Here is a 13,257-nt window from a genome sequence, read left to right as displayed (position 1 = left end):
CCTGTGAAAAGTGGTGGTCCTCTGCAACTAGTGACTGGGGACACCAACTCTGGTGCCAGGCTGGTGGGTTTTATCCAGCTGAGCTCTGCCACTGACAGCTGGGGGACTCTGAGCCTGAGACCCATCCTCTCTTTATGCTTTAATTTCCTTGCCTGTAATTTGAGGATTTTAATAATAACTACTCATGGGGTGTTTTTGTGGACTAGCCATATAAAGAGTTTAGTATGAAATAAATGCCCTCAAAATATTAGCTGTTATTACTATTATTATTGCTGCTTTGCCACTCACTAGCTGTGTGATCTTCAGCAAATCAATTAGCTTCTGTGGTCTGTTTCTTTATCTGTAAAATGGGGTTCATACCAATCATTAAGGATTGATTAACTTATGAAGCTTTAATGGCAGTGCCTGACACAGAACTTTACACAGAATCAACTCTCAATAAGTAAATTCTCCCCAGTCTCTGACCTTTTTCTTCAGTCTCTTTGCAGTCTGCAGCTTCTCCCTGTTTTAGATGGGCAGTCCATGGTTGGCCATTTTCTTCCCATATTAATGTTTAAACAATTCAAAACCTTTTATTGTATGATATTGTTCATAATATGATTTGGAGACTAGGGAAATTTTACTAAGAAATAATAGGATATGAAGTCAATCCTAGTCTTTGTTTAAATTGTTAACTATGTGAGTGGTCTTTGATATTAAAGTGGATGTTTTACTTTAGGACATTGGTCAGACTAAATATTCCAAAGGTGCCAGTAAAGTTAGACTGTACACCATTCATTTGACACTGAAGTTTTTTAGACATTATTATTGGTTTAGGTCAGGGAGATGTCTCAGAGATCATCTATTCAGCCTTTTCATTGTATGGGCGGGGAAAACTAAAGAAGGGATCTGTTCAAGGTCATGGAGCCTAGAAGAGAAGCCAGGATTAGGATCCAGGTCTGAGTCATAGGTTTAAAACTTCCTCTCTTCTCCACCTAATCTTGTTCCATCTCTTTTCTCCACTGCTCTCTTCTTTTTTCCTAGTTTTAATTTATTTGCATCATGCAGCACTCTAGAGACCTCTGATGTAACAGGTACTATGCTTGAATCTTATGAAAATCCATAATCCCATGATGGAGCCTTCTGTGTTCTTCCCTTTCTTTGATCATCAGTAGAGGCATTGGCCCTAAGACCTTGGTAGATGGGAGCGTCAGAGAAGATTTGACAAATTGGTAGATACTGGGGGTGGAACTCGATAAGGCTGTGGTGTTCAGCTTGGAAGAATAATAGTACTAGTGGCTAACAATGACTATTAAGTGTCTGTAGTGCACTTTATACAAAAGTATCCTTGCACCAACCCTACAAGGTAGATGTTATTATTGTCATTTTACAAATGTCGAGTAATTTGCTCAAGAGCAAATTAATGGAGCCAGCAAATGATAAAGGTCAGTAGTGGTGAACAAGAATTAGGTAGGTAGAGATGGTAAGAGTCATTTGTTCCTTCAGGGGACAGATATTTATTGAGCACCTGCTTTGTGCTGGGCATTACTCTAGGGTATAGGGATGAGCCAAAAGAAACAATCCCTGCTGTCACAGAGCTGACTGTCTGGAAGGGGATACAGGCATTAACTGAGCATTTCCCCTAATGAGCGTACATTTTTAAACTGAGACAAGTACTCCCAAGATAAGGAACATGGTCCTTGGAGACTGTGGCACACGAGGGTCTGAGCTGAGCTGAGGGCTCGGCAGAATTAAAGAGTGAGTGGGAACTGACTAGGTGAACGGGGTAGTGGAGACAGCCAGGGGCAGGGGAGCGTTAGAGAGGCCTTGCTAGGAGGGCCTGGCATGTTCTTGTGTGGACTTCTTCTGGCACCTGTACTCTGAACTCCCTACCTTCCCTCTCTCCTTCCGCTTAATGGGGGGATTAAGCTGGGTGACTTGGGCAGTTAGTTCAGTGTTGACCATTCCTTGGTTATCATCATCAAGTGCCTTTTTATAAAATCTCTGTCTTTTTGGCAGAAAAAGGATGAGATACAGAAGTCAGTTTCTTACACTCTAGGGTCTTAGCATGAATAATCCCAAGAATAACTGGCATTTCTAAACAGATGAATTATAAAAATAACAAACTCATAGCTAAGGAGCAGCCTCCTCGTGTGTGTGTGTGTGTGTGTTCTAGAAGGTTTTGTAGCATCCTGGAATATTAGAATTGGGAGGGACTGAAGAAGTTCCATTGCTTTTTCTCTGTCTTGACCCATAGGTCTTTTAATAACATCTACCTCATTTGCCAACTCCATTTTCATATATTCAGTAACATCCTGCTCCCTTTTGGGACAGATTCTGTTAAGCAAATATGGATATGCCTTATATTACACTGGAATCTATCTTCTTGTCACCTTCAGGACCCCTTGGAACAAGGTAGAGATCCCTCTTCTCTGAGGACCTCAGGTATTGCTGGAGCAGCTTCTTACTGTGCCTGGAGCTGCAGCTTCTCACCTGCCTTTATCGCCATTCCAGAGAGCCCTCTGATGGATGGTAAAGGAAGCTGCCTCCTTGAATACTCACCATCTACCCCCCCCTTGAGTCTCCTCTGACCACAGAACACTGCCCTTCCCCTCCGTCCCTGCCAAGACTTTTCACCTAGTGATCTTTTTCCTCATTTGCTTCCTCTTTATTTATATTTGACTATTTGATAAGATGTTTGCAACAGGCCCCAGAAGAGTTCAGTCATTTAGTAATGAAATAACATTTTATGATTCCCACTAATGGGTATCTAGCATCTCTGTCCCTTTGCCTCTTTCTCATGGCAGTACCAACCTTCCCACTAACCTTGAAGTCCTGGAATCTCAAGAGTGGTGTTTATCTCTTCCTGTTCCTGCTCTTTGCTATCTAATGGGGGTGCCACACCTTGCACATTCTTACTCATTTGTCTCCCTGTGACTCCAACCCTAGCTTCAGCCCTGGGGCATCTTAGGCTTGTGTTATTGTGGTGGTTTCTTTCCTTCCTTCCTTGCCTTTTCGTTTACTACTGCTGTGACTTTGGGGAAGTGCCTTTTCCCATCAGTAAAATGGGGCTGATAAGAGTTCCTATCTCATGGGGTTGTTTGGAGGGATAAACAGGATGCTTAGACCAGTGTCTGGCACATAGTAGGCGCTATGGGAGTGGTAGTTGTGAATATTATTATTACTGGCCCCCTCCAATCCTTTGCCAGATGTACCATCCCAAAACATTCTTTTCCCTAGGCCCGCCTCTGCTCAAAAGTCTGCAGTCTCCCCACAGTCTATTTAGCAGTAGTCTCTAAAGTGAGCATGCAAGTTGAATTGCCAGAGTGTGGGAAGAGAAAATTATGACTTCTTTTATGTTTTTGTCTCATTTTTGTAAACTTTCTACTTTTTGAGTATGTCTTACACTATATATTTTTGGATATTTATATTCAAGATGTATATAATACAAGTGCCTATTTTCATAAATAAATGAATATACATATATTGGTGGTATGTTAAAAAATGTTACTAATAGGGGAGTGCAAGCAAACAGTTGAAGGAGCCCTGGTCTGGAAGGGGAGATCCATTCCCCAAGCCTGGCATTTCTCTGCGCTGGCCCCAGCCTGGCAGTCCTGACTCGCCTCCCAGTCTCCCTTCCTTGTGACCCTCACTCTCTCCCCATCTGCCCCACCTTTGCATTTTGATTTCTGTCATTATCATCCTTTCCCCACCCCAAGGAGATTCTCCCTCATTCTCTCATTTTCTTTTCCTATCTGGAAGTTCACCTTAAATGCCACTTGTTCCATCAAGTTTTCCAGGACAAGTCTAGCTTGAAATGTTCCCTTAGGCATTCTTTGTCACACTGCTTATTCGACCCCTATTGTTGTCTACGTTAGTTTAGGACCGTTGCCATGGCACTTCTCGCCGCTGCGGTGGTTCAGTGTTTATTCTCACAGGGAATTAACATGGAGTTTAAATTACAGTTTACTTGCTGACTTTATTTTGAGCTGTTGGTCATCTCTGTCGTTTATCTGAAGACATATACTTGTACTTTTCAGATGACCATTAATGTATATATCTTATTATAGTTATATATGATTCTTTAAGGAAGAGATTCTTTCTTACATTTGTAATCTGAATCTCCTTGGATTTGACAGCATGCTTCAGCTTGAGGCAGACATTTATTAACAGTGTATTTATTCACAGGGCAGTAAGGGAATGTTTTTTATGTGTGGATTCATTGTTTTCTTTTACTCCAGGTGACCTAAAATCATAATCCTTAGGTTTAATGCCTGTATTTCAGCACTTGTATTCCTGAGTTCTGCGTGGCCTCCTGGGAAGTGAGGAAAGCTGGATGGTATACAGGGCCTATCCCTTTGATCCAGGTTTTCCCTCTCCTCAAACACTGTAAGCACGGCTCTTTTATCAGCCACTTTCATTGGTTTGTGACAGCATCTGTGTAATTGTTGGTGCTACCTTGGGTCTTGGATTCAGAAGACACAGATTTAAATCTAAATTCCACCACTTGCTGGTTGTTTGTACCTGACCAAGTTGTTTAATGTCATAAGTTTAATAATCTATACTTCACAGAATTATTAGGATTAATTGAGATAGTGTCTATGAATGTAATGTGCTGGACACCTAGGAGGTGGCCAACAACTGTCTGTTTAAAAGAGTCTCCTCTGTCCCCTGTGAGCCTTCTGATGCAGAAGATATTTTGGGGAGAAACAGGCAGCCTTAGAGAGTACACCTACCTGACTGAGCAAACTTAGGTTAGAAACCCAAGGGTGGACATCCAGTCGCCTGGTTTCTGGGCTTGTCTCTAATAGAATGCCTATGGCCTCCCCAGGGAGCATGAGGATTAATTAGTTAATCTTTGTAAAGTGCTTTGAAGGTGAAAAGTGCTATGTTAGCAGAATGGTTGAATGCTATTGGAGATATAATAATGGTGGCACTATGTTCTGGCAGTCTTGCCTGTCTTGGACATCAATAATCAATAGGAGAGAAGGTTCTAAGATGTTTAAGAAAGGATTTGCTAAGAAAGGATTCATTGTGGGATTTGTGATACTGTAATTCTGCAGTCATGTAGATAGCAGCTTGCCAGGTCATCCCAGCAGAAGAATGCTAGGGTCATTTAAGAAATAACAGTCTCATCCTCTGGCTTCTTGGGACTCTCCCAGCTAAGGCAGTCTGGTGAGACTAGCCAGCTCAAGTAGAGGGATAGTTTGCCAGTTTGGATGTTTAGTGGGTTCTGGGTGCATGACGTTTTTGGTCTAATCCTACAGAAGCAAAGGAAGAGTGTTGAGTGGTTATCCAGTGATGTGGACCAGTGTGAATAAACAGTGCAGAGTGGTACCATGGCCTAACAGAAGGAGATGTGATTTAGCTGTGTGACCCTGGATGAGTCACTTCTGTGGACCTTAATTTTCTCACCTGTTAAATGGGAACATAGTAGTTGATGAGTGTGGTAGTAAAGGTGGCACACAGAAGCATGGGTTTCACCCTTTCTGTGGAAAACTGTGGAGTCAAGAAAGGTTTCACAGAGCTGGGGTACATGAGCTGGGCTGTAAAGGTTGAGCTGTAGTTTATCAGATGATTAATATGAGGAAGGGAATCCATGGCAAAGGGAACATTATGTGCAAGGCCACAAAATAACACATCTGAATGGACCCGCTCCCAGTTTTTATAATATACCTGGTACTCCATGGTGCTGCACAGACTCTGTTCCCTCTTTGAGGAAGCTCAAAAAAAAAAAGGCAGATTTCTGTGAACTTCTTGGTATCTACGTTGGTGTCTGTGAGCAGACTAATCCTGAAAAGTACCCTGCAGAACCCTGTATCCCTGTAATAGTCTGACGTTTCCCCTGTGAGTCTGTGGTTGCTTTTTAGCTGACACTATAAACCATATGTTAAATGTGGGGCCAGATGAAGCTTTGATACTAAACACAGATTATGTAGTAGATTTGTCTAGAGTTTAATATGCATTACTTGTTTTGTCTCTTAAGCAAAGTTTTTCTTTGTTAAAATAAACATGTATAAAGAATTTATACAACGCACATGGTTATGCATATTTATTGCAGAGAATCTGTTAATAATCTATGCCTCATCAGATTTTGCATTTCTGTTGAAATAACAAATACAGCACTTGGTACAACTGAATGAATTCGGGGAATTTTTTCTTACTGAGAAAAGAACGGCCATTTCTCTTTTTCCAAGCTTCATTTTTTTCAATCATCTTAGCACTGGCCAGCTTCCCAGGTGGTCCATCTGGGAAAATGCTTTTCTGGGTCTAAATGACTTTGTTTTTCTTCCTTCTTTTGCTCCTTTCCCTCTTGCACACTTGCCTTGGGACTGTTAGCATTGTTTTGGCCAGAATGCAACTCTGAAAGGTCCTCTTATGGAGACCTTACATGGAGGGGAGAGCACATGAAACTGGCCATTGATTGAGCTAAGAGTAGGGCCTAAGAGATTGTGGCATGGGGCAAGTCAGGAGCTTGGGGAACTTCAAGGTGGCTGAGAGCCCTGAGTTGGGTGGGTGAGGGAGGTGAGGTTGAGAACCATCTCCGGGAAAAGCGCGGGGAGCTTGTAGGGAGGGCACAAAGTGTGGCTGAAGTGTTCTCTGTAGTTGTGCCCATCTGCTAAAATGCAGGAGTGTAGGCGTTAGAATCAGTCTCTGTTGGAATCCAGCTCTGGTACTCACCACTTGTTTGATCCTGGTCAGGTCATTTCCCCTCTCTGAACCCTAGTTTCTCCATCTGTAAAAAATGTGACTACTCGGGCTTCTGTTACAGAAAGCTCCTGGTACATGGTAGCTGGTACTAAAATAAATGTTCACACCTTCTCTGGTAGTTCATTGCCTGCCCATGAGAGCACAGCTGTGGAATATAGCCTTAATTCAAATAATCCTTGTTTTTAGAAACTGGCAAGATGTTTACTTGGGGCCGAGCGGACTATGGTCAACTAGGGAGAAAGTTGGAGTCTCATGAAGGCTGGAAACCACAAAAGCAGGATTCATCTCTGCCTTGCTCAAGACCACAGAAGAGCATGCCTTCACTTCTGCATTGCTTAATGGGAGCAACTGAGGTAAGAGGTGATTTTCCATGGATGTGATATATCTCTTCCTTGTCTTTCAGTGAAGCATTTACTGAAGGCCTACTATGTCCTTATAGTCCAGGCATTATGGTAGGTTCTACCTAGCAATCTGAAGGGGTCCTTGCCTCAAGTTGCTCATGATTTAATTGTAGGAAAGCCAGTTACCCAGATACCTCTACTGCAAGGCAGACTCTGTATCGCTTGTTTAGAGAAGTTCCAGTACTCTGGGTCCATTTCAAAGAATGAGAAATGAATTCAGTATACAGGCATTGGGTTAGGCTTTGAGGAAGACATAGCTTTGAGCTGTGCCTTGGAGGATGGGTCAGACTTGAGAAAGCAGCTATAAAGTAGGCAGAACAGCTTGAACAGAGTCACAGGGGTAGGGAAGTGAAGAAAGTGTTTGGGGGAATCCCTGGTGATTCATTTGGCTGCGCATAGGGTGCCTATGGGGGTGAATATGAGGTAATATCAGAAAGATGGGTTGGAACCTGATCAAGGTGGCCTTTAATACTGAGTTAAGTATTTTGCACTTCTGTTTATATTTCCCAGTGTAGAAAACATTGTAGTTCCGTTGTTTATTCAAGCCTGTTTAGTTCCCTGAAATGTCTTGAATTTCTGCATTTAAGGCAGGAATCTTAATTTCTCCAGGGTGTGTGTTTCTGTTACTAAATTTTACTTTACTGATGTCCTTAAAAAAAGAAAAGGCTAGGTTTTTGAGAAGAATGAGGATGGCCACATAGGAAATGTGCCTCTGAACCCAAGTTGGCTTAATGAAGGAATTCAGACTTCATTCAGAGTCTGTCAAGAAAATTAATAAGCTAGTGAGGCCTCTTCTGTAATTAGCAACAGACTAATTACAACCCTCTTCTTACCTAGAGGGCTTCCCTTCCCCTGGGGCTTGCCTGGCCTCCTCCTTCCGGGTATGTAGGACGGTTCTCAATTTCTAATTCACCCGAGCCCTGGTCCTCTTGGGCCTTTCCTTAGTGCTGAGCTGAGTCTGTCTGTCTTCCTCTCTCTCTCTTTTCCTTTAATTGCAAAGACACTAAACAATCCCATACATACAATTTAGACATTATAATAATAGTAATAATAAAACTGTCCATAGTCTTACCACCCTAACAATAACAGCCTTTTTGCATATACACATGTACATACTTTACAAAGCTATAGCAATAGCATTTATAATGTTTGTATTCAATCTTCATTTATTGATGGCAAATGCTTTGCTTTGTTTCTTCTTGGTCTTGAAGATCATTTAAAATGGCCACATAACATTATTTGATTTGCAGGTTCTGGGATTTTCTAAACAATTCTTTGAATGTTGGACATTTAGATCATTTCCTTTTTTTTTTTTTTTTTTTGTCACTCTGGTGGATACTCTGTTGAACTATTTCTTTAAGATATGGTCTTGGGGATGAAATTTCAGGGCAAAGGCCATGAATATCTTTTTGACTTTTGCTGTATTTCTCTAGATTCTGTTTGAAAGAAGTTGACCTCACCAGCAATAAATGAAGGAATGCAGTATTTAAACTAGTATTATCAGCTTGGTCGGTTAAAATGTTGAAAGCTTGGTACCTAGTGCTTTAGACTCTTTACCTTTTCTTTGTCTTTCCCAGAACATTGAAGACTCTGTGCTCAGGTCGCATAGCAGAGGCACAGAGACTTGATGGATTTTTCTGAGTGTCTGGTTTTATTGGCAAGATGAGGATTATAACTACCACAGAAGGTCGTCAATGAGGATTGCACACCAAGTTCCTGGCATGCAGCAGGGGCTTAGTAACTGTTGGGTCCTTTCTCTTCTTCCCCCTTCAAATTTTTTAGTGCCCTGTGGTGGCTACAGTGTGCAGCACCATGATAGACTTGGCTAGTGCAAACAGAGCTGAAGAGCCTGACACTGGTGTGATTTCTCTTTAGCTTCTTAGTGGGGCAGTGTGAGGAGCTGGTTTGAGCCTTGAGCTCCATGGCAGCTTCATTGTAGTGCTTCCCTTCATCTCTGCTCCAGCCTCTGGGGTGCTGGTCTGTATACTTGCTGGTCTCTCTACAGTTCAGACTTTAGGCTGTTTCCTGTTTGTAAATTGGGTCTAGGAATTATCTCCACTGTTGATGTCCAGGTCTGTCTTGTCAGGCATCTATTTGCCTGAGACCCAGAGTCAGGCCAGTGGGCAGCTATAAGCTGCTACATATGGATTCACCTTGCAGAGACAAGAGCCATACTAACTAGGTATAATCCTGGCAGGGGCTTGGCCAGGCAGATGCAGAGACACCTGAGGAGACGGGAACAGCCTTGAACTATGCTGTTGATTGCTGACTTTCAAGGACCTGAGTATGGCCCATGAGCGATGGGAGAGTGAGGAGCAAACTGTCTCCTCAGGTGGGATGTCTGCCCAGAAAGGTCCAGAAGGACAGCCAAGCAGGGAAAGCACAGGTAAAGAGAGTTGGATTGTGGTGCAACCATTCCTTCCCATGAACAGAAGAAGGCAGATAAATATAAGGCTCCTTGGTGGTTATTATGGGCCAGGTAGCATGCTAAATACTTTCCATAGGTAATTTCTTCTTCACAATAAACCTGGGAACAGGTGTTAATAATTACTGCTTTATGAACCAGGAGACTAAGGCTCAAAATGGGTAAGTCACAGGCCCCAAATCAAACAGTAAGTTAATAGTGAGCCCAGAACTTGGACTTGAATTACTTGAAGCTCACATACTTTCTGTAGGTAAAATAAAATTGCATATGTCCTTTTGCATATGTACCATTACCTGGATGAAAGTTCTGGAAGTCTGGGAGTCAGGGTCTCTGATTCATTCTTCTGAGCCACATCTTCTCTAGCCTGAGAAAGACTTTGAGATTTTACATCTGGCAGGTTTTCCTTTAATGTTCTTGTGAAGTTTAATGTTCATAGGCAAAGCTCTGTGTTTCACACCCTATCAGCTTTGTCTTAGACATTTACCACTCTTGGAAAATTCTGGGGGTGGCGCAGTGGTCAGGATCAATCCTCCCATGCACATGTCAGGGAAGGGTGTGTTGGAACAGGTTTGTTTGCTCCTTGACAGCAAACATACACCTCAGCAGCATTTCACTTTCCAAGCCCAGATGGGGGCAGCTACCTGCATGTTTCCCATGGAACACTGGCTCTAAGCTCTGCGGGAAGGTGGGAGCCTACATTTCATGGTTGGGTCAGAAGTGCTTGTACTCACTTAGTGAATACACTGGGGCTCCCCATGATTCTGAGGCAGCTTGAGCTGAGCACCTGTTGTGTTAGTGGAACCATCAGAAAGCCTGTTTGACTGAAGGTAAACAGCTAAGGTCACCAGGTCTAGGAGTCAGAAGATCTGGGTGCTAGCTTTGGTTCTGCCTTAATGTATTTGGGCAATACTCTATTCCTCCTGAACCTTTTGTTCCCATACATGTAGGTTGGGGATGTTAGATCAGTTGATCCCTAATATTTCTTACAGATCTGAGAGTTCCTTCTATCTCAGATTCTTCTTGCATGGGAATGATCACTACTTAAAATTGTAATGCCCCTGGAGTCCCTCAGTGTCATAACCAAGATCACTTAACCCCTAGCTGCTGGTTCACTTTGGCAGACCTCGAATGTTAACTAATCTAGAAGTTTCAGGTTTCAGTAGCAGTTGAGCCTTGCTCTGCCTCTTTGCCTTGGCTCTTTTCTCTGGCCTTGTTCCTTGTCCCCAGGGCCTCCTGTTCCAGTTTAGGTCATTGGGACTTAGTATAATGCTCCCACCTGGTCCTCTCAGGACTTACTGTTTATCTTTGACTCTTTTCCCTGCAGCTATGACCTTATTGCTGGGGACAGGCAGACTCAGGTGACACTGCCTTCCTGGATTCCGTGCTCACCACTCACTTCTGGCTCTGTGTGTGTTGTTCCACCTTCCTGCTCTCTTGGATTTACCTCCCTCTTGGTATTTGTGCTCTTGCCCATTCCACTGTCAACCCAGTGAACATTGGGTGACACCTGCCATGTGAGCACACAGTGGTGGTGGGCAGGGAGGTGGATCCAAAGATAATACATATCTTTTCTCTCAAAGAACTTTTAGGTATGTAAATAAATTGTTACTCTATGGAGTGAAAAGCGCTTTTAGAAGTGTGTACAAAAGGCCAAGGGAGCAGTGACAGTGAAATGATTTATTCTGAAGACACTCACAAATAGAAGTGTTGTTTGAATTGGGTTCTTAAAAATGGGTAGGAGTTTTGTCAGGGCAGAAGAACACTGCAGGCAGAGGGATGAACTAAAGCTGTGGATTTAGGTCTGCTCTAACTCCTGGTACATTCTGAACGCCTTCCCATTCCAGTGGTCCAGCCTAGTTTTGCAGTCTGGCTTCCTGTCCAGGCCGCCCTATCCCTGCCCTCCTTCCTTCTGATGGGAGTCCTGTCTGAAGGGAAATAGCTTTTACATCTTGCTATACCACCTCTATGCTATGAAATAGGCCAGAATAGGAATTATTATTCTCATTTTATAATTGAGCAAACTGAAGCTCAGAAGGGCAAGCTAGGAATTAGGAGAAGACCCAAGACCAACTGCCTGATTCCCAGTGTTTCCGAGAGCCTTGCTGGGCTCGGTCTGCAGCCGTGGTCCTGAGTCATGTTCCTGGTTTAAACTCTGCCCACGTTTGGTTGAGCACCAGATCCCAGCCAGAGGGCCCAGTGTACATGTACATGTGGGTGCACACATGCAACCATTGGAGCAGAAGCCGGAAATGTGGAAATAAACAAGAGTTGAACTGGGATTTGAATACCTGTCAGGCCCAAAAGCCATCAGCCCTCATTGTGCTGCAGGATTAAAACTGTTTGTTGGAGGGTCAGCCTGTGCACAGGGTCTAAGTGAAATCTGTCAGAATGAGTGGGAAAGAAGCTATTTTTAGTTTGCAGAGTCACTCAGCTGTGTTAGCTGAAGTTTGAGCCAGTCCTCTCCGCTTTCCACAGTATTATTTCTGCAGGAGAAATACCACTTGAATGCTGTGTAAAACCCATTAATGAACCTGGAAGTTTCCAGGGCGTCTTTGTCCTACAGCTCCCTCAGAAGGCTGCCTTCCTGAATGACCTTCCTCCTTTCCTATATTTAATGCATTTCTAATTTTAAGTTTGTGTCAAGACTGTGGGACTTCGATGCCCTAAATAACACAGAAATCTACCACCAGCAATCAGCTGAGTCCAGAGGGCTCTGACAGAATTGAACACAACCTGAAAAAGCATTCCCAGGCAGTCTCTGGTAAGCCATCTGAAGCATCACTGTTATTCTTAGAGGAGCATGAGATCTCTGAGACCATGGTGCTAAGGCAGTACAAACCTTCCAGTGTGTGTAGCAGGCTTTAGAGGCCTCTCTGAACAGGGTAGCAGTGTTCACCCAAAGACTGGTTCACTGGAGTTTAGAAAATGAGCACATCTGTGCTGTAGCTGCTGCCTAACAGGAGGAGGAATAATACAAAACCAACCTCAAAGCAGGGGCCTGGGTTTGTCTGTGTGAACCCTCAGAAGAGAGAAAGACCCACCAGACAGGGCTATCTCATTTGAAAGAGAGATAAAGGATATGATATAGCAAGCACTTACTCCCTGTTATTTTCTTATTTATTTATAATTATCATTTCTTCTCATTAAAATATAAGATCCAGAGTGCAAGAACCTTGTCTATCTTATTCAAAGCTGTGTTCCCAGCACCTGGTAGGTGCTTGAGTGGATGAGTGACTGCCTAAATGAAAAATGGGTGAAAGAAATGGTTTTGGAAGCATATGGTCCTTTTTAGCTCCTCTTCTCTCTCCCTATAGGCTACTCTTCTCAATCCCAGACCGGTTTAGGAATATATATTTCTGTTCTTCAGGCATTTGGACATCAAATATTCTTCAAAGCCAGAAACAGATAGGTTCTGACCCTGTAATGTGTTTGAACAACCTGGAAGTTTCTTACAAATTCTGTCGATGTCAAGACTTACATAGTCCTTGAGCACTTCACAATTTACTGTGCTCACTCATTTTCATCTTTGGTTTTTTTTCTTTTATCCAACAGATGCTTAAGTATGCCTGTCTGTCCAAGCCCTACATTAGCCAAGTAGGGGAAGCAGAGAAGAGAGGGACAGTTGGCATCTTAGAAGCTTGTGGACTAGTGGCAGGGCTAAGACAGGTATGTTGCAGGGCAGGCAGAATGTGACAAGGTTCAAGAGAGTTGGACAATGAAAATAAGTTGATCCCATTCCTT

The 13,257-nt window shown here is 43.1% G+C and overlaps 1 protein-coding gene across 1 annotated transcript in view; it reads left to right on the top strand.

Moving 5' to 3' along the window:
- The window catches only part of SERGEF (secretion regulating guanine nucleotide exchange factor), a 238,778-nt gene that overhangs the window by 41,637 nt on the left and 183,884 nt on the right, over positions 1 to 13,257 (top strand). The window contains 1 exon segment of the mRNA XM_036888140.2: positions 6,877 to 7,043. Coding sequence (XP_036744035.2) covers positions 6,877 to 7,043 — 167 coding nt within the window.

This window comes from Manis pentadactyla, chromosome 9, assembly GCF_030020395.1.
Source record: "Manis pentadactyla isolate mManPen7 chromosome 9, mManPen7.hap1, whole genome shotgun sequence".
Lineage (NCBI taxonomy): Eukaryota > Metazoa > Chordata > Mammalia > Pholidota > Manidae > Manis > Manis pentadactyla.
The sequence above is the reverse complement of the archived record's forward strand: the minus strand, read 5'-3'. Positions and strand labels throughout refer to the sequence as shown.